Source organism: Felis catus, chromosome F2 (genome assembly GCF_018350175.1).
Source record: "Felis catus isolate Fca126 chromosome F2, F.catus_Fca126_mat1.0, whole genome shotgun sequence".
NCBI lineage: Eukaryota > Metazoa > Chordata > Mammalia > Carnivora > Felidae > Felis > Felis catus.
The window spans coordinates 46,030,986-46,057,983 of record NC_058385.1 but is presented as its reverse complement, the minus strand read 5'-3'; the positions used below and the strand labels follow the sequence as shown (position 1 = coordinate 46,057,983).

The 26,998-nt window shown below is 37.0% G+C and overlaps 1 protein-coding gene across 6 annotated transcripts in view; it reads left to right on the top strand.

The window, feature by feature from the left end:
* Nucleotides 1-26,998, top strand: part of RGS22 (regulator of G protein signaling 22) — a 134,211-nt gene that overhangs the window by 89,296 nt on the left and 17,917 nt on the right. For all 6 annotated transcript variants that reach the window (XM_011291412.4, XM_045050216.1, XM_045050217.1 and 3 more), the window contains 5 exons: nucleotides 15,451-15,645; nucleotides 18,336-18,428; nucleotides 20,796-20,968; nucleotides 21,893-22,055; nucleotides 24,188-24,346. In XM_011291412.4, the coding sequence (XP_011289714.2) occupies nucleotides 15,451-15,645; nucleotides 18,336-18,428; nucleotides 20,796-20,968; nucleotides 21,893-22,055; nucleotides 24,188-24,346 (783 nt within the window). The remainder of the gene's footprint in view (nucleotides 1-15,450; nucleotides 15,646-18,335; nucleotides 18,429-20,795; nucleotides 20,969-21,892; nucleotides 22,056-24,187; nucleotides 24,347-26,998) is intronic.

Sequence of the window (26,998 nt, the reverse complement as noted above, 5' to 3'; positions counted from 1 at the left end):
TGTTTTTGTCGGTTAACAGGTTTTTCTGGTTAATTAATCCAAAACTTACCAAAATAATATACTTATTTGTTCCTTAGGTTGCCTTAAATTTTGTAATAATAACTCTTTTTGTGTGTAATTGTTTATTTTATTCCCTTCTATATTAATCAGTTTTGCTTAAAATACCTTAAGCAATGGCCCAAGTTAGTCTAAAGCCTAGTATATTTTGTCCCTTGAATTTGTGGTTTGTTTTTGGCTTTGCCTTACATGTTCTGTTTTCCCTCCTGATTTTTCATTCTGTCCAAAATGATTCAAGTTTGTTTCATTCTTTTATCCTACTGGCATTTTTTTTTTAAGGTTCTCTTTTGCACTGAGTTCTTAGTAGAGTCTGAGTAATTGCCAGAAATTCTCCATTTGATTGTCATCACATTATCTTTTTTTGTGCAACTCCATTTGTGTTGATCTCTGCAGTAGTTTGCCTCTCAGTATCAGGATGTTGCAATCTCTAGGAATCTTTAAGATTCCTAATTGAAAAACCCCAAGGTCCTTCACATGAAAACCCATTTGTGAAAAGCACCATCTGCAATTTATTCCCTCTCGGCATAGCTTCTCAGTAATGTTTTTGAGCTCCTAGTGGGATATGAGAGGTCATTAAAAATCATCATTTTTTCCTCTTTTTGTAGAAAAAAAAACTGGATTGCTTGAACTTGCTCATTATTTTCTTTTTCTGCCTCATATGAACTCAGATAATGATGTTCTATGCCCGGTAGAGCTGTGAATGGTTATGAAAACAGACCTCACTTTTTGCTGAAGTAAATATTTTGTGATTTCTGAAAGTGTCCTGTATCAGGACATTTATATTCCTTTTTTAAATCCCTCTAGGGACTCTTTGCCTCTAGGTTTTTGAAACACAGTTTCATCTTGTTGTTTCATATAAATTCCAAGAATAGAATTTTTGAGCCCAGTCGAGAAGATCCCACATTACTTGCTATTTGCCTCAAGCACAGCAGTTATGTTTTGTTGTTGTTGTTATGGCTTAGCAGACATCTGTTCTGTTGTGTTTGAGGTTATCTGCGAAATGATTTTGGTTTTTTGGGAACCTCGACACTGTATCAAGATCCATTAGTACCAGTTTTATTTCCCATGATGCTTCATGTTTTTTCCTCGTAGCTGTTCCTTATATTCTCTCGGGAGGACTAGTTAACAAGCTTTTCCCCACTAAACGCTTACGTCCTCTGATTTACTAATCAGACTGAAGTTAAACTGAACGTTTGAAGCTCAGCTTTGCCCTTTTCTAAATGAGGACTCTGCAGAATGTAAAGTTTCAAAGAAAAGCTTGTTTTCGCTCTTCTTGCAGTTCAACTTTACTCCAATTTAACTATTAAAAAGAACTTTACTATATCCATGTTTTAAAAACTGGATGTCAACTAAACAGTACTTAAGTAAACTGTTATAAACTGGCATATACTGATGTGAACTGGTGTGAACTGGTATATTCTGGTATGTGACTTTGCCTCCAGTGAATATTTGAACTAATTGGTGTCATTTGCCTTTTTTTTCTGACTTTATTTCTCTCTTTTAGCAATCATGAGAGGAAAGGGGAGTATATGCCTTTTAATCAGTGATGTGATGATAAATATTTAACAACCAGCTCTCCAGGGGGAAGAGCCGCCCTGATCTGTACCATTTGTGTATCTCTGGGTGTAAATACTCTCCCCGTGAATGATTTCAAGCTGCCAACATGACATCACTGAACACAGGGTTAGGAAGAGACATATGTTAGAACATGCGGTAGTATTTCCACCATTCAGATACAACAGAGGTAAACTACCTCAAGAGAACGGGTGATAGTAAAACAGTAAAGTCATTAGGAAGTGATGAATTTTGAGTATTCATTATCTTTGTTTCCAATGTAATTGAATTGTAGGTTTATGTAATTTAGTTTTTGACAATAACTACATTTATCAAGCTGCTTACATAATCCCCAAAAATTCATGAATTCATGAGCTGGTATGAGGTGGTTACCGTAGACCATTGCTTAAGACAGAGGAAAAGAGAGGACAAGAGAACTTTCACTCTGATCCTTTCAAGTTTCTCTAATGTTACGGTTATAGACAACTGCCCTCCACCTTTATTTTTCTCCCATCCTTTAGAGACTGCTTATGAACCCCTTGCTTACACCTACCAAAGAAGGCACATCACCTTTGCTCCAGAATCTCCAGGTCCTGCACAGTTTGCTTATTATGAATTGAAAGAAGGAGCTTATGGAAAAAAGTGTATATTTCAGTAGCCAAAACCTTTTTTCTTCTTTTGTCTGTAGAGTGTTTGAAATAGCGTCATGGGTTTTATGGGATATGTCTTCTTCCTTGGGAGCCAGCTAGGTCTTTGTTGATGCCACCTTATCAGCCCATCTGGCAGAACCCTAAAGCTGCCTCCCGATAAGTAGAAGGAAATAGCAGCAGACAGCTTTATATTTCCTGTGCTCTTGGTGGGCATCTTGGGCAATTACTAGAAGAATGTGAAAGATACGTATCTTCCTACGGCCTTACTAGTTACACGATTAGAATTCCTTCTTTCACCATTGCAGTGGGGGTAAGGAGTCTAAGAAAAATGGACTTTGCTAATGACACCAAATGCTGAAGCATAAATATTTTCTCCTAACAGCTAGCGTACTTTAATAAGTTATATTGAAAATCCACCTTTTAAAAAGTATTTATTTTGAGAAAGAGAGAGAGTGAATGGGGGAGGAGCAGAGAGACGGCTAGAGAGAGAATTCCCTGTTAATAACAGAATGCTCTGTTAGTGCGGAGCCTGACATAGGCTCCAACTCCTGAACCGTGAGATCAGGACCTGAGCTGAAACCACAAGCCAGACACTCAACTCACTGAGCCACCAGGCATCCTGAAATTCCACTTTTTAAATGTCCCCGATTTTAGTTAACCGGTTGATATGCTCTGCTAGATATCCTAGAATTTAGTATTAAGATCTCACAGCATATAGGTTCTGACACATCTTGTCCCTGGTGTACTGTGTGACTCACTTTAAGTCGTACAGTTCTGAAGTTGAAGTTTTACATTTTTCTTTCTTACTTCCAGTCCTGGCCTGGTGGTGACAGCAGCACATCATGCACTCAGTGTTACCAGGCAATCACAGAAAGATATATACACATGATCATTAAAATAAATACATCAGAACCAAGTACGTGAAACTGTTCCATTAACATAACTAACAGCTGAAATGTAACATAACAAATCAACACATGTGCTATAACATTTGGTATTATTCTTGACTTTGCCTTTTAAGGCTGCACAGAAATTTTTCTTGTTTTCATTGGAACTCAGATGAGTGTCAAGCTGAAGCTCATCAAGTGGCCCCTATTGTGAAAAAGATGCTTTCCCAAAAACTAGGCTCACCTTTGGCACAGTGAGAATACTTTGCTGGGTGCTTCTACAGCTTGATAATTGGAATCTAACTCTGTAGCTGTCATCATTTTGTCTTTGCTACAATAAGAAAGCCAATAGCACCGAGAGTTGTGGAAATTCTTTTCTTTTTTGCTTTTTGACACTGTTAAAAAACAAGGATAAATTCAATAAACCCACAATTCTCCTGTCTTAGGTATGTTTTTTTGTAGGCTTTTTGATGCAGTAAGAAAACATCAATACATTCCAGGGTCTATGAGAATGAATAAAATGTGGGACAACTAAGCCTGAAATGAAATGCATTACGATATATTTGAAAGGCGGTTGGAATCCACTTCCATCCGAGAATATGTTTATTATCATAATAGTTTTTAAATGATTTTGAAAACTGTTAAGTGGCAATGCTGAAATCTTACGTGAAAAATTACCTTAAGGTTGAAAAAAATTTTAAATCACAATGGGAAATGGCATATTTTAATTTTGAGCCGTCTCGTGGGTAGAGCTATACACTTCGCATGTATAGGATATTGGCTCTAATTAATGAAGCATCAGAGGTTTCCTTGAAGAAGCAAGCACAGAAACATTTTTATGTTTTTTTCTTGTAATGGCAACAAACTGACGTGTACTAAAAGTAATTTCAGTGAAATATTGTCATTTTGCCATCCTTTAGAAAGCAAAACAAAATGATTGTCAAAATGTTGTTTCTTCCACGTTGCTACAAAAGGCCATATTTCATTCTTTCTCATTGCCATGTAATATTTCATTGTGTATATAAACCACAATTTCTTTTTTTATTTTTGTTTTATTTTTATTTTATTTTTATTTTTTTAATATATGAAATTTATTGTCAAATTGGTTTCCATACAACATCCAGTGCTCATCCCAAAAGATGCCCTCTTCAATACCCATCACCCACCCTCCCCTCCCTCCCATCCCCCATTACCCTTAGTTTGTTCTCAGTTTTTAAGAGTCTCTTATGCTTTGGCTCTCTCCCACTCTAACCTGTCTCTCTCTTTTTTTTTCTTCCTCTCCCCCATGGGTTCCTGTTAAGTTTCTCAGGATCCACATAAGAGTGAAATCATGTGGTATCTGGCTTTCTCTGTATGGCTTATTTCACTTAGCATAACACTCTCCAGTTCCATCCACGTTGCTACAAAGGGCCATATTTCATTCTTTCTCATTGCCACGTAGTACTCCATTGCGTATATAAACCACAATTTCTTTATCCATTCATCAGTTGATGGACATTTAGGCTCTTTCCGTAATTTGGCTATTGTTGAGAGTGCTGCTATACACATTGGGGTACAAGTGCCCCTATGCATCAGCACTCCTGTATCCCTTGGGTAAATTCCTAGCAGTGCTATTGCTGGGTTATAGGGTAGATGTATTTTTAATTTTTTGAGGAACCCCCACACTGTTTTCCAGAGCGGCTGCATCAGTTTGCATTCCCACCAACAGTGCAAGTGGGGGGTGGGAAGGAGGGGTGGGTGGGAGATGGGTATTGAGGAGGGCACCTGTTGGGATGAGAATCGGGTGTTGTATGGAAACCAATTTGACATAAATTTCATATTTAAAAAAATGGTTGTTTCTTTCCATCTCTCTCTGTCTTCTTTTCTCCCAATTTGTTTCTCCATTCCCCTTTCCAATTCTGTTCTTCCTCCCATCTCCATGGTATCCAGACTACATTTTTTTTTTCTTTATGGTCTTGTTAACTATCCTATGGTCATGGGAGTTTAGTTAAATAAGAAAATTAACTCCCAGAATTTCAAGACCGTAGGAGCTCTTTTCAAGGGGAGGCATTGCTTCCCCCCCCCCCCCCCCCCCCCCACTGCCGCCATCTGATACAGAGGCCAAGAAAGTGAGTCACCGGCACAGGTGTAGAGCGGCTGGGCAAGCCGCCCATTGTGCATTTCCTGATTACATAACCTTTGAGTGTCTCCAGGAGAGATGGGCTTTAGAGCCGTGCTGTGTGAAGTGCCAGGCGGTCCGATCACAGACAGGCAGTGCTTGTGTCCCTTTTCAAAAACTTTCCTGTGGGGTTGTTAAAGCATCATAGGTTAATGTTTAAATTGGAATCATGTCGGCCACAGCTGCGCGTGAGGGAATCTTTGCTTTAATGTGAATCAGAGTAGCTGACTGGGATATGAAGGGAGCATTTTCTTCTCCAACATTAGCAACTTGGTTATTTACTCAGTGGTTAGAAAGGAAGAACCGGGTGGCCAATAAAAAAGCAAATGACCCAAGATACTTAAGCAATGTGTAAACCATAATTAGACTATATTATTTAGCTATCATATAGCATAATCCTTATATTTCATTTTAAAGTCCATTCATATCAACTTAAAAATGATCTTCATCAGCTTTGTAGAGGTTTTAAAGGTGTGTTTTAAATTTTTTTAGCCTTTTAACTTTGTTTCATATATGTGATTACATCCTTTGTTATATATAGTCAGTTGTCAATCCACTTACACATTGTCCCTAGATTATTAGAAACACATACTAGAAAGACATTGTCAGATTTTAATGGTGTAATTCAGTTGATTGTACTATAAATTTACAGAGTGGCCTAATAAAGAATTGACAATCAAATCCATTTTTTCCTTCTTACCCCTTAACCACTTTTGTTCCTACCACTCTGGGAGCAGAGAGACCAGAGAATGAGCCTCAAAAGGAGACAATAAATTTGCATAATGTGGTCTTGGGACACTTTGGAGAGGATGACCTTTCAAGCCCCTTTCTAATGTTTCCAGTTCTGTAATTTTGTAATAAGACTAGTAAAGACTCGGGGAGGTAGGGGAAGTATGTGCTCTTAAGGATTATGCTGATTACCATAGTGGGGGTTGATACTTGAACAAAGAGAAATTACTTAAGTCATAATGAACAATGTTCCCATAAACTGACAGTGAAGAAGGCCTCTCCCCTCCCAAAAGGTGAAAGGCAAACAAATATCTAAATGTAAGTGCAATAGAGAGAGGAAATATTTTTAAATTTCTGTTAAGATTTTCATTTAATGTATTTATTCTTTAAAAAAAATTGTTTTTAGTAATCCCTACACCAAATATGGGGCTCGAACTCATGACCCCAAGATCAAGAGTCACATGCTCTTCCTACTGAGCCAGCCAGGTGCCTCTAATGCATTTAGTCTTAACAGAGAAGTCTGTGAAGCTTTAATCCAAGTTCTAAATAAAATACTTGGGATTTTGGTTTTGATAACAGCTATTCAATTCGTATGATTGCAGTCAGAAAAATGTGTGTTTCATAGCAAGGAATATTTTCTGCCTTTCTTTTCTTTATTTTTAGCTCTAAATATATGTGAAAATTTCTAGGATTCTTGTTTGAGAGAAATCTTATAGTTTAATCTAACTGGTGTCTGTTAAATATAGGGAGAACATATAACTTATTACTTAAACCAGGGTTCTTTTTGGAGTGAAAGGGAAACTGTTAATTATGCCAGGATGATAGGCTTAAACCAGAGTAGGGTCATATGTCTATCCTAATTATAGTGCCTTGAGACTATGGAATGTGCAGTTAAATAATATGCAAAAAACCAAACTCATCAAAAAGAGATCAGATTTGTAGTTACCAGAGGCAGAGGTTGGGGGGAGAGGAAGATTAGTGAAGATGGTGAAAAGGTACAAACTTCCAGTTATAAGATAAATAAGTACTTGGGATGTAATGTGCAATGTGATGACTACAGTTATCATTGCTGTGTGGTATACACAAAAGTTGTTACGAGAATAGACACTGAGTGCTCTTCACGAGGAAAATAAATTTTTCTTTTTTTTTTGTATCTATATGAGATGATGGATGGTTAAACTTACTGTGTAATTATTCCACAATATGTGTAAGTCATAGTATGTTTTATACTTTAAACTTGTATAGTGCTATATGCCAATTATTTCTCAGTAAAACTGGACAAAAATAGTTGAACAACAATAACAACAACAAAAATATGTATGGACCCCTGTGGCCTCATAGAGCAAAGTAAAAGTGTGAGGTCAGGAAGGAAGGTAGTAGACAATAGCCTGGAAAGAGTCTCACTGCACTTGGCCAGAAGTCTGAATTTTATTTTGTTTCTTTTTGGAATGGAACTGCGGCCTCTTATTTCCCCCTCATATTTTTTTTTCATTATATGAAGTTTATTGTCAAATTGATTTCCATACAACACCCACCCCCTCATATTTTTATACTTGTTCTTAACAGTTTCTCCTTGTCTCAATGTAGAGAGTTAAATTCATAGGACTTGCATTTGAAGAAGAAGGCGAGGAAAGTGCGAGAGTCAAAGATTGTGCTGTGACTGGTGTGTTATTCATGAAAACTGGAAATACAGAAGGAAGGGAGAGGCTTGGGAGGCTCTGAAACAATAATTTGTTATATTATTGAGTCACTGGGTTTGAGGGTCTATAGGCTATCCATGTAACAATAGCAAGTTAGCAACTAGAAGCAAAGATTTTAGCTCAGGAAAGATATCAGGCCTAAAGATATATATAAAGATATATACATACATATATATATATATATACATATATATATATATACATATATATACACATACACATATATATATGTATATATGTATGTATATATGTATATATATGTATGTGTATATATATATATGTATGTATGTGTATATATACGTATGTATGTATATATCTTCTGCATATATAGTTAACTGTTAAGTCTTTGGGAATGGACAAAGTCTTTCATTCATCCACTCATTCATCCTAAATTTAGCATTATGCTAGATGCTAGGAGTACAGTAATAAAGTAGACCTAATCTGTTTTCATAGACCTTGTGGTCCAGTGGGAGACACTTACAAGTATAGGGCCCCATAGGAGCACGTAAGAATTATACTGAAGCCAGACGAGTCAAGGAAGACTGAGTCCTTTAGGATGAATAAAAGCCCATCAAAAGGTGGAAAGAAGTAAGGCTGGAGTGCATAGAAGGCATAGAGGGCACCATGTGAAAGTCCTGTGAGAGGGTGCCTGGCATGTGTGAGAAACTGAAAGAATGTGGACTGAGAAGAAAATATAGTTGAACATAGGGGTGCCCAGGTGGCTCAGTCGGTTAAGCATCTGACTCTTGATTTTGGCTCAGGTCATGATTTCACAGTTTATGAGTTTGAGCCTATGTCAGGTTCCACACTGACAATGCAGAGCCTGTTGGAATTCTCTCTCTCTCTCTCTCTCTCTCTCTCTCTCTGCCCCACCCCCATTCATGCGCCCATGTGTGCTCTCTCTCTCTCAAAATAAATAAATAAACTTAAAAAAAAACATTAAAAGAAAGTTTAAAAAAATAGAGTTGAACAAAGAATTTTAATGGATGCTTTCCTTTAAGGGAGCAGAAGAAAAGGAATCATCAAAGGAGTCCGAGAGTGGAAATAAACAGAGAATCAGGAGACAGTGTTGAGGGCAGAGAGTCAAGGAGAGGGTAATCAACAATGTTAAAGTTGCAAAAGGAAAAAAATATGATGAAGATTAAGGAGAGAAGCTATTGAATTGGTGTTCCTATGGTTGTCAGTGATCTTAGAGATCACTTTCACTGGCATGAAAACCAGACTTCAGTAGATTGAAGAGTGGAAAGGGAGTATGAAGATTTGTAGAGATGAGAAAGAGAGAAAGGCGGTAGGTGGTGGACAAAACAGTCAAGAAACTTATTTTACAATGGGAGAGACACCTCCTTTGAACACCTTTGTAGCATAAGGAAGAAGATAGAATCAATGGAAAAGTAAACTAAGGACAGCACTAAGGACATAATCGATGTTGCAAGGTTCTGGGGAGAATGAGTCAAGACCACACATGAATGGTTTAGTCTTGGAGAGGAGTCTTCCTTTGAAACATCAGAGAAAGAAAAATATTTACAAGAAAGCTCTTGAGAAGAAAGTTGAGGGCATTCATACCAGAGTTTTTTCCCAGTTAAGTGTAAGATAAATCTTCTGAAAGTGAAGAAGTATAAGGATAGAGTTGGGAGCTTTACAGAGGAAGGCAAAGCTTAAAAGTGGGGAGGTAAGATTTGATTAGAAATAAGCAAGAACTCACCAAGCTTTGTGATCACAGCTGAGGTTCTTTTTTTTTTTTTCTTTTTAAGTCTATTTATAATGGAGCCAGTTGTAGTTTTTATTGGGAGCGTGAGGATAAAGTTGGGAAAATGAATGAATGATTCAACTGACTTAGAATTGGGCCTTGATAAGGCAGAAGATCAAGGTAGGAGGAATTAAGGATGTTTAAGAGTGTACTTGAAATGATGGGCAGTCTTCAGACCCGATTGTGGAAGAAAGTAAGAGGAACCAGGTGGTGCACAATTCATTTGAGGGATAGAAAGAAGCTGTATATTGGGCTGAAGGTAAAGTTATGTTTGGGAAGAGGTCTAAAAGGATGAAAAGCAATGATCAGAGAAGAAGTGGTGTTGTTAATATAGTGAGTGGTGAAGTGAAGTGACACTCATTCTGAAGAAAATCATAAAACAAAATTTCAGAAGGTAAAAGCCCAAGCCAATTGGATATAGTCACATACAACAATCTGGCTTTACCATGGTGTCATGCAATGTCCACCAAGGTATAATGATAGACAACATAAATAGCATTTAGAGTCTCTCTTGGGACTGTGGGTAGCAGCAAATCTTAAAAGACAAACAGAAAAAAAAAAAAAAGACAAGCAGAGTGAAAGCAAGACTGGGAGAGAAAGGGAAAAGAATAGATTCAGGTGTGCACCAGAAGGTGACTGTCCTTTCTCTTAGTGCTATTCTAGTCATGACCAACTTCTTTTGTGCTTTACCCACTTCACCGTTGTCATGTTTTTAAATCAAAGAAACCATACTAACTTCTACACAAAGAGTTTGGTATGTGGCATGTCAAATGTTTGTTTAAACTATACTTTCAATGTAGCTGACCTAGTGACTAAGCAGTTGCTTTATTTTTGCCATTAGATGCCATTGCTGCCCAAATAAAACCTGACCACTGGGTTAAAAACATTTTTTTAAATGTTTCTTATTTATTTTTGAGAGAGAGAGAGAGAGAGAGAGAGAGAGAGGCAGAGGATGAGTGGGGGAGGGGCAAGGAGAGAGAGAGAGAGAGGGAGACACAGAATCTGAAACAGGCTCCAGGCTCTGAGCTGTCAGCACAGAGCCTGATGTGGGGCTCAAATCCATGAACCATGAGATCATGACCTGAGCCTAAATCGGACACTTAACCGAATGAGCCACCCAGACACCTCCTAACCACTGTTTTTTAACTTAAGCCATTTGGGGAGTGAAATTTCCTCTCCTTTGAGGTAGATTTGCAATTATTGACGCAAATTCTAGAGATACTTTTCATGTTGTTAATTTGACCATTTTAGTCTTTAGTTTTTGAATTTGCCTTAGTATGACATTATTTTAATTAGTGCACTTTAAAAACCTGTAACTTACAAAATGTTTAAGAATAGATTTGAATCTGACACAAACCTAACTTGTTAGATTATTTAGATTTACAAGTCATTTTTCTGCATCCTAAGCGTCCACCAACTGATGAATGGATGAAGAAGATATGGTACATATTCGCAATGGAATATTACTTGGCCATTAAAAAGAATGAAATCTTGCCATTTGCAACGATGTGGATGGAGCTAGAGAGTATTATGCTAAGTCAGTCAGTCAAAAATAAATACCTTATGATTTCACTCATATGAGGAATTTAAGAAACAAAACAAACAAGCATAGGGAAAAAAAGAGAGGCACACTAAGAAATAGACTCATAACTATGGAGAACAAACTGGTGGTTACCAAGAGGAGGTGGGTGAGGGGATGAGTGAACTAGGTAATGAGGATTAAGGAGTGTACTTGTGATGAGCACTGGGTATTGATGGAAGTGTTGAATCACTATATTGTACACCTGAAACTAATATTACACTGTATATTAAGTAACTGGAATTCAAATAAAAAGTTTAAAAAAATATTTAACTCCCAAGGTTAGAAAAAAATTATGTGTATGTAAAGCAAATTTCATTTTAAATATCATATAATCATTTGGTAAGAGTATGGTTCAAGGGACGCCTGGGTGGCTCAGTCGGTTAAGCGTCTGACTTCAGCTCAGGTCATGATCTCATGGTCCGTGGGTTCGAGCCCTGTGTCAGGCTCTGTGCTGACAGCTCAGAACCTGGAGCCTGCTTCAGCTTCTGTGTCTCCCTCTCTCTCTGCTCCTCCTCAACTAGAGCTCTGTCTGTCTCTGCCTCTCAAAAAAAAAAAAAAGAGTATGGTTCAAACTGGACTATTCTGCCCAATGGACTACGTACCTTTGTTTTAGGGAAGGAAGTTTCCAACACATGGATCGCCTAATTAAATAGAACATCCAAATGTCTCTTCAATATGCCCCTTCTCTCACATTTCACAGCACTTAGTAATAAAAAGAAGTTCCCTGTTGCTGTTCAAGTCTTATCTTTTTTTTTTTAATTTTTTAATTTTAATGTTTATTTATTTTTGAGACAGAGAGAGACAGAGCTTGAGCAGGGGAGGGACAGAGAGAGAGAGGGAGACACAGAATCTGAAACAGGCTCCAGGCTCTGAGCTGCCATCACAGAGCCCGATGCGGGGCTCGGACTCATGGACCGCGAGATCATGACCTGAGCTGAAGTCGGCCGCTTAACCGACTGAGCCACCCAGGCGCCCCACAAGTCTCATCTTTTAATACTTCAAAAAGTTTAAAGTCTGCTCCATCTAGTAACTTCCCCTCCCCTAAACCTCCTTAATGCTGTCTAAAGATCTTTTAAGTTCTCTTTATGTTTTTAGAAAGTTTCAGTGCATGACTCATGAAATTTCTCTGTACATTTTTATATGAAGCTTTCTCAATATCCACACAGATAGCCCTAATAACGTATATGCTACCCAATAACTTACCCAATTCCAGTGTCTATCTCCATTTCTCCTAAGTTAACTATGGGCTAACCTTATGTTGGAATTCATCAGAATTTAGAACTACTTGTGCTTTAAATTTTTGAACTCTGAAAATTCCCCTTTCGGGTCATCATTTCACTTGAGGATACTAGTCTTCCATTCATCCATTTAGCAAATATTTATTGAGTGAGTGCCTTGTTATGTACTGATCTTTATAGTACTCCCTTTTAACTGCTCTCTACATGTCCTTCTCCCTTAGCTTCACTCTTTTTAATAAGCTCTACACCCAGAAAGGGGCTTGAACTCATGACCCTGAGCCAGTCAGGCACCCCATTTATTCTAGTTCTTTGAGACTCCACTCTGAATATTACATTACTATCTTGTAGTACGCTTTATGGTAGATCATTTCAATTGTACCTCAACCTGCCCACTCAATTCCGACCTTTCTTTCTTAGGCTCTTTTACTATTTCCTCTGACTTTATTAATTGTTATTATGTTTTACAGTCAACATTTATTGATATTTACTTACATATTTATGCAATTCTATTGTTCTCTATTCCATCCTGCTCTTACCTTTGTTTATTTTATGTGCATAGTACAGTTCTGCTGGTGATGGATTGTCTGCTTCTGTTTATTGGTTTGTGACATCTTTGTTTTCATTTTATCAGGTATTTTTGCTGGGTACAAAATTACAGATTAGCAGTTATTTTTGCTCAGCACTTTAAAGACTCAAGGCTAGAGTCTATACCTGGTCTAGTCCTGCTCTTAGGGTGTTTTGCGACCGTAGGATATTTACACGGGCTTCCGCACTGGCAGGTCCTGAACTATAATAGTTGTTCCCTCAGTAATGAGAAAGTTTCAAAAACTCCAGCTATAGGTAGTTATAAAGACTTTGACTGTTAGTCTGTGTGAGATGAGAAGTCACTGAAGAGTTGAGAAGAGTGATAGGCAAAGGGACCTCTCTATTTGCTGTCATAAGAAAACACTAAGAAAGCAAAGAGGAACCTTTGAAGACCAGTTAAGAGGCTATTGCAAAAAGCAGGCAAGAGATGAAGGTGGCATATAATTTCTTATCTGGCTATTGAAATAATTTCCAAACTACCTCAAATCTTGTTCAAACTGTTCAAACTGTTTCTCTTTCCTGATGCCATAGTGATTTATTTCTAAGATTCATATCCAATAATGTCACCCCTCAGAGAGCCCTCGTTATATATCTTTAGGTAAAATTCAAATTCCCTACCAAGGGACAAAAGGTCATATCCATGCCCTGGCTCCTGCCTCACTTTATAGTATCCTCTCTTATTCTACCTCTTTCCATTAGCCAGTGTTATCTCCTTGGAGTCTAGAATCTCTCCATAGGTTATAAAACCTCCCTAAGCCTTAATGCCTTGGCCCAGATTTTCCTTCTTCTTAAATCATCTTTCTCATCAATTCCCTTTTCTTGCCTGATTGACTCCAACTCATCTTTAAAGATTCAGCTGAAGGATTAAGGATAAGACAAGCTTATCTTTTCTTGGAAAGATTTCTAAACCTTTTCCTTTCCCATTCCAAGACATAAATGAGTCTTTTCTATGGATTTAGTGCAATTCAGTAACATTTACGGCATCCACTCTCTGCCAAGAACAGTTTTAGGAATTGGAGAATGACAAAAGAACAAGCTATGGTATTTGCCCTCAAGGACCTCGTTCTAGAAGAGACGATACATAATACATAACTGCATTATAGTGTGGTGGGTATAGCAGTAGAAAATGATCTTGGGAGGAGGATGTGAGTGAAGGCTTCCTGGAGGAAGAAAAATCCATGTTGGTGTTTAAAGAATAAGTCAGGGTTTATCAAGTGGACAAGGTGCGCACGGTAAGGTGAATATCCAAGATTGAAGGAACAATACATGCAATGGTGTGGAGTGGCAAAACAGCAAGGTTTAGGAAAATAACAGAAGAATTAGCATTTGAGTATGATGTTTAAAAGGTGATTAATGGGATGTGAGTTTGAAAAGAATGGACAGGCAGTCATTGATGTTCTTATTTGCAATGCGTACTTCTGTGGTAGTACTTACACTGTATTTCATCTGCTGATTTTCATCTCCATGTCACCACCAGTGGGCTCCTTCAGAACAGGTATTGGGTCTTAATCATTAATCTTTGCATACGTAGCACCTATACAAGTGTCTAAGATGTTAGTAGATACTCAGTAAATGCTTGTTATTAATGTGGACCCTTTACAACTTTTAAAAGATTATTTTACGTAAGACTATTTATATTTGGGATTTGGTATGACTCTCTCTGTCTCTCTGTCTGTATATCAATCTGTCTGTCTATCTATCTGATCTACTGCCTGGGTGGAGTCTGGATGTTATCAGGTCCAAAAACTAAGTAAAAAATTAAATTAAGTGCAATTAATTTGACATTGTTAGTACAACTACATTTAAATCCGATATGCAGGGCATGACATATTCAGTATGTAACATTTAAAAAAATAAAATGTTAATAAATTACTTCTGAGATGTAAATAGCTGTTATTTAGAGAAAAGACAAATGAGTAGAATGGAATAGACATTTATGCTTTTTCTAGGAAGCTAGAAATTCCATGTGTATCTTTCCATTCACTCTTACTTCTTTCTTGTATCTCTTCCACAGCATTCTACACCAAGTGGAGATATTTTTACAGCAGAAAGGGGTAATTAGCAACAGTGTTAAGAAGTCTGCAACTCAGTTGGGTAGGGCAGGTAGTTTGTTGGGTCCCTATACTAGAAGACCAATAGCCAGTTTTTCAGTCCTTGTTTCTTGCCTCGTGTGTCCAAAAGGGCATTTCAAACCATTTTGGAAAGTAGCCCTAATGTGTTAGAAATATTGTGAACATAAGGGAAAAAGGAAGCATATAACCTGGAATCAATCATAATACAAAGTAGGAATCTGATAAAAAATATTAAATATCCAAATGATATACTCTTGTGTTAGATCCATGGCAAATTGATTAATTACCATTGAAGAAATAGGAAAAGGAAAGAGAAGCCTTTTGAATAAACAGATTGCTTTGACTTAAGTAGTTTTATGCATCTTTTCAAGAAAAAAAATCACTTGAGCTTGTGTCTCTTCTCTTACCTTTTTAAAATGCCTTTGCTGAGGAACCTACTAACCATTATGGTTTCTCCCAACAACCTCTCATTTCTCCCCCTTCTCCCTTAGTATCTTTTTGCCACATACATTGCTCCTTCGGCCACTCTTGACATTGGACTCCAACAGGAAAAGAAAAAAGAAATTTATATGAGAATACGGCCACCATTTGAAGACCTTTTTGACACAGCAGAAGAATATATCCTTCTCCTCCTTCTTGAGCCCTGGACCCAGATGGTAAAATTAGACCAAGTTGCTCTTAGAAAGGTATTGTGGCACTAAGAAACGGTGTGTGAACCGTTCATTTACTACAAAACTGATGATAAGCAGCATTATTAATTCACAAGAGAAAAACTGAAAAATGTCTTACATGGGCCAGGGACTCAGAGTTAAGATTTGGCAGTCTCAATATTAGAGCCGGGAAAGTATTTATTAACTTTATTTTTTGCCAGTTTCTCTATTGTGTCCTAACGAAAGACTAAAATCTTTGTCATTTTTTAGTTCTCCGTACAAATATGTCGACAGAGAGAAATCTGAGTTTTGGTTTCCTGCGAACCAACAAAATATGCCATGATAACGTTATTGGCTTTGTCCTTTCTTGCCATTTCTCTGCAGTGGCCTTAATTTTGATTAATGGAAAAAAAACCCTTTAATTTTATACTGGATGAGTTATAGTAAATATTGCACCCATGGAAAATAGAAATGTTTCATATGTACTGTGGAAAACACATTTTCTAACTTCAGTGTTGCTATTTTAAGATGCCCCTAGATGTTCATCAGGTCAGACTGCTTGATTAGATAAAAATGTCAACACATCTTTTTCAATTCCAGCAGAGGTCATTTTAAATCTCAATGCCTGAATATTTTCACCATTCTTATTGATGGGTGGAAGACATTTCTTTAAATATGTATTTTAAATCACAGATTACAACCATTCATGGGTATCTTTTATATTAAGTTGTGCATGTACCCTCTATATGAGGTCATTTCCAGTAGAACTCTGCTACCCTCGTATTGCTATTCTTTGTTCATGTCTCAACAACTTTTTAGTCATATCTTCTACCAGAAAGAATAGGTTAGATAAATTAAGATAAAATTAATACCCAAACACCTCAGATAGAATTACCTTATTGGATTTGATTAAACAGTTCTATGGCTTACTAAATTCAATGACCAAAATAATTAAATTTTCATTCCTGATTTCTCTTTGCCCTGAAAACTTAGTGTTACATCTTTTCTACTACAAAATACATCTGTTATATTAAAAAAATTAGGGTATCATATGAAATTTAAAAAAATGATCTCCTGTCATTTTTATTTAAAAAATTTTTTTAAGTTTATTTATTTTGAGAGGAGAGAGAGAGAGAGAGAGAGAGAGAGAGAGAGAGAGAGAGAGCATACAAGCAGGGTAGAGGCAGAGAGAAGGAGAGACAGAATCCCAAGCAGGCTCCGTACCATCAGTGCAGAGCCTGATGTGGGGCTCAAACTCACAAACTGCGAGATCATGACCTGAGCTGAGATTAAGAGTCAGACACTTGGGGCACCTGGGAGGCTCAGTCAGTTGGGCAACCAACTTCACTCAGGTCATGATCTCACAAATTGTGAGTTCGAGTCCTGCGTTGAGCTCTGTGCTGACAGCTCAGAGCCTGGAGCCTGCTTCAGATTCTCTGTCTCCCTCCCTCTCTGCCCCTCCCCCACTCACATTCTATCTCTCTCTTTCAAGAGTAAATAAACATTAAAAAAATTTAAAACATTTTTGAAAAGAAAAAAAAGAGTCACACACTTAACTGACTGTGCCACCCAGGTGCCCCTCCAGTCATTATTTTAAATACAGTGTATGGTGTAAAGGAAAATGGACCTGAGATAAGTCCTGAGATGTTAAAAAAAAAAAAAAAAAAAAAAAAAAGATTTGGCATTAAAACTAACTTTGCTAAATCAAAAAGGTTTGGCATTGGTAATGATTCTTACAAAATGTGTGGGACAAACCGTACACTTGTGTTTTTAAGTTTATTTAGAGAGAGAGAGAGAGAGAGAGAGAGAGAGAGAGAGAGAGAGAAAGCACGAGTCAGGGAGGGGTAGAGAGGGAGAGAGAGAGAATCCCAAGCAGGCTCTGCACTGTCAGCACAGAGCCCCATGTGGGGCATGAATCCACACACACCGTGAGATCATGACCTGAACCGAAGTCAGACACTTAACCAACTGAGCCACCCAGGCACCCCTATACACTCTTTTTAATAAGAAATTACAAATGCCCTTAAATGCAGCCCAGAGAACGTTTGTAAAAGTCCACCTGACTGGATTGTGTAGGCTGTTTCCCAAAAAGGATAATCAAAGAGGCTACCAAAACTAGCTATTAAATGTAGAAAATTCTCAGTCCGCCAAACTGCTTTTTCCCTGGAAGAGAGAAATGGAGAATGAGCTTGTTCTTCTGATGATAAAACAGTGCAATGCACACTCTGTAGCATGAGACCTACTGTGAGTTCAATTTGATAAATGACTCTCCTCCTCTCTTGCTACAGTTAACAGAACCTTAGCTTGCAGATGAATAATGATGGAGTCTGGTCATTTCTTGTTCTACTGTGGATTATTTGGTCTCTAAAACTAGCAGTGCCTGCTTTCATGACTGTTATCCTATTATAATGAATAGAAAATGGAAATGTGACCCAAAATGTGTGCAGTGTTTGTTAGTTCACGTAGGGTGACCAGAAAGGAGGAATGATCTCTGATGTCACTATATCATTGCATAGAAATATTTTATCGCATGCATGCGAAGTCTGAATATGCTGTAGCTAATATTTTTATGTTGGTTTTCCTGCTTTTGCCTCCAAACTAATTTACTTTATTGGCAAGTGTCTTCGTTTTTTAGCCCGCTGTTACTGGCAAATTGTGCATTCTTTCCGCACTTTTTCATAATGCACATTCTCTTGATGTTATGAGCTTTATTATTGTTTTATTAGGTGGAGCTGGTGGAAGAAACTAGACAGCTAGACTCCACATACTTCAGAAAGCTACAGGCTTTGCATAAAGAGACATTTTCCAAGAAAGCTGAGGTAAGACAGCTCTCTACTTAGAAAAAACAAACTTTTTATCCTGGAGAGGATTACCACTGTGTATATTGGCAGGGGGAGGGGGATAATATATTGAGGAGATCATGTACTGATCAAGTAAGGGATAGGCAGTTCCATTTTTCTGCTACTTCTTGGCCTAGCATGCTGCATTTGACAGGTGTCACTTTTTATTGACACATTTAACAACAAAGCCAAAAGACAAAGCAGATGCCTGCCTTAGTTAAGAGCCTTCAAACCACATTATTCCTTTGAGCATCTCTGATTGCTTTCTGTATAGCAGCAGCTCTATTTGTCAATTCAAAAAAAGAGTTAAATTGAGTTTTCTAAACAGAAAAGGAACTTTTGTGTGACAGAAATAGGCAAAATAATAAAGGAAAAAATATGGAAAGGATTTGGGGGCATCAGGAAAAAGATCATCAGACTGATTAGGATATTAAAGTGTTATTTTGATTTATAAATTTGCAACTTTTGGATTACCTACATAATCCCTTCAGATCCAAAGTCGTAAAATTAAATGTGTGTATCTACATAAAGGTGACAGTTATATTTATTGATGTGAAAAATGCCTAGGGCACATTATTATATAAAAATATAAGGAAAAAAACCACTGGTATCATATAATCCTATTTATGTAAAATTATATATTTTCTCATGTATACATGTATACGAAGAGAGGTATCTGGAAATATCTGAGACATCACCAAAATATTACAGATGGTTAGCTCTGAACAGTAAAGTTTCAGGTGATATTTTAACTTTCTCCCTTGTACCTGTCTGCAATTTTTACTCCTTTACAATAAAATTTTACACAAATAATAAAGTGGACTTTTAAATGTAACCTTTATGATAGTTGCCTTTTTAACACATAAATTCTTTGAGAAACTACGAATTAATATCTTGGAGAGGCTACGTAAAAATCCAAAAAGACAGCACATTTTGTTATTATTTTAAAGTTTATGAATGAAAAAGTTCATGAGGTTGTATTTTAAGTTTGTATTTTAAACTTTGTGAATTGAAACGTAGCATTTTCATTGTATTTTAAGTTGCATTTTATTTATTTATTTATTTATTTAAAAAAAATTTTTTTTCAACGTTTATTTATTTTTGGGACAGAGAGAGACAGAACATGAACGGGGGAGGGGCAGAGAGAGAGGGAGACACAGGGTCGGAAACAGGCTCCAGGCTCCGAGCCATCAGCCCAGAGCCCGATGCGGGGCTCGAACTCACGGACCGCGAGATCGTGACCTGGCTGAAGTCGGACGCTTAACCGACTGCGCCACCCAGGCACCCCTTAAGTTGCATTTTAAACTTTATGAACTAAAATGTATAATACTTCCCATAATCCTTCTCTTCATTGGTAATTGACTTTTTAAATATCGGTAGTTTCTCTAATGGTCTGATGCTTTTCAAAAATAAACAGAGGGGTAAATGAATTATATAAGGAGAGGAAAGGTTTTTGAAAGAATAAGCTTCTCTAGCTCTTTGCCCTTATATAGAGCTTATAAGTTGCAAAACATAAGGTTTTAAAAATGCCTAATAATTAACTTTTATATGAAAAGGTTACATTTAAAGAACATACTATTGGGGCACCTGGGTGGCTTAGTCGGTTAAGCGTCTGACTTCAGCCCAGGTCATGATTCTGCACTTCGTTGGCTCAATCCCTGTGTCAGGCTCTGTGCTTACAGCTCAGAGCCTGGAGCCTGCTTCAGATTGTGTATCTCTCTCTCTCCTTGCCCCTCCCCTGCTTGCACTGTGTCTCTCTGTCTCCTGAAAATAAATAAATATTTAAAATTTTAAAGAACGTACTATTAGAAAAATATTTTGCATTACTCTATAACTTTCAAAATTGTTATAAATAAAAGAACACTTTATGTTCATAATGCATTGTTAAGAAAAAGAACCAAGTTGCAAAACTATACATACTTGTTTAGTCCTGTCTTCATTTTTAATAAACCACGTGTGTATGCAAAGAAGACTAGAAGATTTGTATTTACAAACGTTAACGATTGTTATCTCTGAATGGTAGTATTATATATGCTTTTTGTTTTCTTATTACAAATGATGTATTACTCTTACACCAACAAAAATAAAAAAATTAACGTTTTATAAGCAAATATATAGTAAATGTTTTCTAAATGTTCCTGAAAAGAAGAGAATGGAAGAGAAAGGAACAGGATAGAATTTGATGGGAGTTACAGCCAGATTCTAGGTTTTTTATCTAGTTTTACTATTGAATTGTTAGATGGTGTTGACCTAATAGTTCATTTTTATTTCAGTTTCTCTTTTTAAATTTGGAAAATAATTTGTTGTATTTAGGAGATTTTTTAATGAAAAGTGTTATTTCACTAGGACACTACTTGTGAAGTTGGAACTGGTATTTCACTGCTTCCTGATGTGTGTAAAAAAACAGAATACTGGAATAATGTTCCTGAAGAATATAGGCACTTCAGTTTTAATGATCTGCTTAACAACAAACTGGAGTTTGAACATTTTCGTCAGTTTCTTGAGGCTCATTCTTCAAGGTAAGGAAAATAACCATTTAGAAATGTATTTCTCTCTTAAAACACTGTTTTTCTAAGCAACTTACTTTGATTCAACATATAAAAGTGATTTGGTGCTAGGTTTCATCCATGACAGTAGTAATGGCATACCTATCTGAAATCTGTATCGGTAACTTTTTATTGGGGAGTGCATTTTGATAATAGCAACCTGCCAAATATTATTTTAAGATTTTGTTAATAGTTTTAACTTTGGATAAATTAAGACACCACTATGTTTAATTCTGTCACTTTTCTACTGTTTCTTTCTTTTGCATTTTTCTAGACAGGTGCTTTAACTAGTATTTCTGAAAAAGTGTCTCTTTCATATTTTCATATTTTTCTAAGCTACTGAAATTACTGTAAAACTTTGTAATTTTATTGGCTGATACATAAACCTTGTAGTTTTGCACAAAATCTTGGAAACTTATGACATATTTATCTACTATAAACTGAAATATTCATCATATATTTTTCCAGTAATTTTCTCCCAAGTTAAGAGAAAGTGTTTACACCTGGGAGCCAAATTTCACATATATAGTTTCCCTTCTTAATGAAGAGAATTGTTCTAAATTTAGCATGTTGCCAAGTAGACACACATTGGGTGGAGATTTTCTTAGGTTAGATATCAACAATACTGGTCCATCAGTAATGGAGGAACTCTGAGACCCTACCCATAATGATGGTAGATGATTTTCTGATCCCAGTACACCTGTGTTCATTCATATATTTAGCTAGGATGAGACATGATAACACTGAACTCATTAGTTTCATGATCTACTTGGCTCTGCTAACTAGTCAAGACAATCACATTCTAAGTTCTGTCAAAACAAAAACTTGTTTGGTGGTTAGTAAAATTGAGAGGAAAAATAAAAGAAGGGCTGTGCTTTGGTTTTGTTTTCATTTTAGTGTGGACCTTATGTGCTGGACAGACATTGAGCAGTTCCGAAGAATAATTTACAGAGACCGAAAGCAAAGGGAAGCAAAATCTATATATATTAAAGACAAATACCTTAATAAAAAATATTTCTTTGGCCCCCAAAGTCCAGCTTCTCTGTATCAGCAAGACCAGGTATCAACATGTAAACATATTTCTTTGTTGAAGTGTGAAAACCAATGATTTATTTCTTTTTGCCAACAACCTAAAATTCATCGGTTTTGTCTTTTGCTTTTATGATTTATATGTTAGACAGTTTGGATATCTTACTTTTTCAGTTATTTATAATTATCTAAAAATTAAATGCCTTTAAAATTCACCCAAGCATTATATGCTGTAAAAACTGTGTTATTTTAAAAAGTAATTATAGAATAAAAATAACTTATTCATCCACTCATCCGTTCATTCAGATATGAGTGCCTATGATATATGGTGTCATTATTTACTATATTATTATTGTAATCCTTGCTACATGTCATTAGCATACTATATGGTAAAATGTCAGATTGGGATTCAGCAGTGGCACTGAGTATCCATGAAATGTGGCTCAAGTTTTATGCTTTTGAAATGTAAAGAATGAAGTGTTACAATTAATTTGAAGTTTGGTACTACGTTACTACCTAGAGATCAAATGTATAGCATTTGATATCTTTATTTTGGTAATTTAAAAGGATGCATATCCTAATGGTGTATGTTTATGAAATACAAATCTCAGATTAATGCTAAATTCAGTAAATGTCAGAAAAGTTCAGAAGTGTTCATGGTAGGGCATACCAGATTAAAAAGCTAGATCCTATGGGGTGGGGGAGGGTGGTGGTGGGGGGAAATAAGCAAACGTTTTGGGGAATAAGGGGAGAAGGCAATCTGAAATTAATCAACCTTGACAAAAATGCCTTGCCATTAGTTTCCTGAGATGCAAATCTGGGATACGTTAGCAAAAGTAGCTGGGTATCTCAAGCACAAGTATGAAATAAACACATGGAGGCATTTCTTTTCTGTTTGGCTTGTGCTACATTGTGTGAAGTTTCGTGGTATCTGATGCTACTGTGTGAACCCTCTGTAGGATAAGATGCTGAGCATTTAAAATTCAGTGGAGAAGTTATCCATTGCCATCATAGCAAATGACTGTGTTGACTACAGAAGAGTTTCCCCAGTGACCTTTCTTCCTCATCTTTGGCTTTACTTTTATTTTTATTTACTTATTTTCTACTTAAGGATATCCACATCACATTACATTCTGCGTAGGTCTTGCCAGTCCTAATTTCGGCTGGGCGGCCAAGTTTGCTCTTTGATTAGCAAAGTAGTCTTTTCTCTTTTTCTTCCTTTTTTATATAGAATCATTATTACTAAAAGATGTCCAAGAGGGTTTCTCTTTTGTTTTTATGTTAAAAATTATTTTTATTAGTAGGATTTGATGGGTTTTATTAATCGAAAGGGAACGAAGAAGAAGGTAATTTTTCCATTGAGGGGTCCAGAAGGTTTGAGGGCTGTGTACACAGAAACAGGTAGAAAAAAGAATGATTTATAGCAGAAAATGGCCATTCGTAGCTTGTTGAAACCAGTACTTATGCAGAAGGAAGATTTGGGCCACAAAGAAATTGTGTTTTGTAATAGGTGCTACCTATGCACGTCAGAGACTGTTGTCTGTATAACCTGGTCTTTCTCTCCTTCCTGCTGCCTCTGTATTCCTCTTCGAAGTTGTTGGGGGCAGCCCTGCATTGCTACCACCACCATCTCCAATCCAACGTTTGTTTGTACATGTTGATAATATCTGAGCCAAGGTTGTCTCCTAACTAATTCATGCCCCATTTTCCTCATGCACAAAAGAGAATGTTTTCTCAGATTAGTCAATTTGACCAGATTTACAGATTCATAGATTATTAGACCTGGAAGAGCACTTACAAAACTCATTGACTAATAAATACCCTCATTTCACCTTTGAAGATACTGAGGCCGTGGAGAAAACGTGGCATTGCTTGTGGTCATACAGGATAAAAATCCCACTCCTGTGTTCTCTGAAATATATCGTGAACAAAATCAGACATCTAAAAGAACTGTCACACAAACCACAATTTTCTGTTTGATGTTAGGGGAGTTGTCAGTCTTTACTGTACCTGGTATAGCCAGGAGATAACTTACGGAAAATGAAAATGGTGCTGTCGGCTGCTCGGCAGCTGGTTTGGGGGTGGATGGATAAATTAATGACTATTAGTATGTCTTCACTAAAACAGAAGTTTGCAGTTTCTGTTTCATTTTTATCTTCCTAGATAATGAATTTAAGTGGTGGCTGGGGAAAGATGCTCCATGAGCAGCTCGATGCACCTGTTCTAATTGAAATTCAGAAGCATGTCCTAAATAAGCTAGAAAATGTGTGGTTGCCATTATTTCTTGCAAGTGAACAGTTTCTAGCACGTCAGAAGATAAAGGTATGTCAGTGAGTGTAATCTTTGGGTAGTAATTAACAGTACCTCTAAAAACAGCAAATGTGTAGACCTGTCAACCCAGCCATTGTACTTCAATGGCTTAGTGGCTAAGAGCATAAAGTCGGCCTTCCTAAGTTTTCCCCTCAACCCTATGACATGTTCATTGTACAACTTTAAGGTTTGCTTTTTAAAGTATGTTTTTTCTATTCTATTCTATTCTATTCTATTCTATTCTATTCTATTCTATTCTATTCTCTCCTATTCTATTCTCTCCTATTCTATTCTCTCCTATTCTATTCTCTCCTATTCTATTCTCTCCTATTCTAATTTTAAGTAATCTCTACACCCAGGGTGGGGCTCGAACTAATGACCATCAGATCAAGAGTCCCATCCATGCTGTACTGACTAGGTCAGCCAGGCGCCCCTACAACTTTAAGTTTTATAATCTTAGTTTTCTCATGTGAAAGATAATTAGGGTTAATAAGAGTAATTGCTTCATGAGATAGTTGTGAAGATGAAATAATTATGTTTAGTTTCTTAGCATGGTACCTGGCACACAGCAAACACTCAGATATTACTTATTAATATAGTTATTTTATATTATTATTATTAAGTCCTCATATAAATGGGCAAGGATATACAAGGGGGAAATAAATAAATAAATTATGGTAATTCTGTACTATGCAGATTTCTATAAAAAATGGGAGTATAAAAATGAGATTTCCACATGTACTTATATGATAGACGTTATTTACTGAGTGAAATAAGATGCAAAACAGTACATAGAAGATGATCCATTACATGTACTTACATCTCTGTGTCTGTCTATTTATGTATTCCCTTTTCTTTTTATTTATCTATCTATCTACCTACCTATCTACCTATATTTGTGTTTATGAAAAAAGATCTAAAAGGATCTGCCTTCTGGGAATGGGTTTGGGGAGGAAGAAGGTTTTTACTTCTTACTTTGTAAAGTGGGATGCTTTTTGTTTTTGCTTTATTTTTACTTTATAAAAAGCACATGTTACTTTGATTATTTAAATTGTCATCACACCTAAAACAGACAAACCTGATCTTTATAAACTAACACAGGGGCAGAACATATAATTTTGGACTGTAGTATGCAAAGCGCATACCATTAGTATTGATCAGGAGGAATCTTAAAAAACTGCCCTTGCAATGCCTGGGTGGCTCAGTCAGTTGAGCATTCGACTCTTGGTGTCAGCTCAGGTCATGATCTTGTGGTCGTGGGATCCAGCCCCATGTGGGGCTCCATGCTGAACATGGAGCCTGCTTGTGATTCTCTCTCTCCATCTCTCTTTCTCTCATCTGTCTCCCCCGCTCTCAAAATAAATAAGTAAACATTAAAAAAATGCCTTCTATATTCAGTTTTTCAAACACTTTGAGCCTTACTTATTGGGAAATACCCTCACTCTTCTGAGCACCTTAAGTTATGGAAAACGCAATACAGCTGGGAATATAGAATTTATAGTATGAAGAAGAGCTGTCTTGTTTTAGGCAAAAAGTTCCTGGAAATAAGCTTTGGGACAACTCAAATTTCCTCATTTCTTTCCTTCTTGCTCTGGCTCACTAGTATTATTTACCACATTTTCTATGTTTGCCATAATAACTTTATTGTAACTTGTAGCCATTTCCTGACTTAGCATTCTTTGGGTGGCCAGCAACATAAACTGATTCCGGCAACCTTACGCCAAAGACAAAAGAGAAGGGAGAAAATTTATTATAAAATAGTGCTGGAACATCTCACACACTGAGGGGAAGAGTTGGCACCCAAGCTCTGGAAAGGCCCGGGGCCAGGACAGCCCTGGAAACCCAGCGAAAGTTCCCGGACAGCTGTGGCTATAAAAAAGACTCAGTAGTCATGATCCAAGACCTGGTCTCTCCAGGTCAGTGCCTGGATGTATCCGCTGTGGACAGGGAGGTAGATTCACATAGCACAGATTTGGCGGGAGTGGTTCCCAGGGGAAAATATTGTGAACAGGCAATAACCTCAAGAAATATCTACTATATTTCCTCCGTGTCTTGAATAACTTTTGTGTTCTAAAATTAGTTGTGGCTAGGGGCGCCTGAGTGGCACAGTCGGTTAAGCGTCCGACTTCAGCCAGGTCACGATCTCGCGGTCCGTGAGTTCGAGCCCCGCGTCAGGCTCTGGGCTGATGGCTCAGAGCCTGGAACCTGTTTCTGATTCTGTGTCTCCCTCTCTCTCTGCCCCTCCCCCATTCATGCTCTGTCTCTCTCTGTCCCAAAAATAAATAAACGTTGAAAAAAAAAATTAAAAAAAAAATAAATAAAATTAGTTGTGGCTAGAAAAATAGCACCAAAATCTGAGAAGTCCTCATTATCTCTCCAGCTTCAATTTCCATGTAACCCAAAGTGAAACTTCTATTTGCATTTGGGGCAATACACTAAGGTATTATTATCTTCACTTTGCAGGTGGGAAACTGTTCAGAGAATTTGAGTGACTTGCCCAGGCACTTAGGAAGGGCTTCCATTGCTAAATTAGATCCTCTTTCTCCTAAACTGCACTATCTCTTATCCCTGCTGACCTTTACCTCATTTTTAAAAGTTATTAACTTAGTAAATGATGACAAAAATGTAGGCACTCTGGATAAGTGGGAAAAAATAAATGGTTTT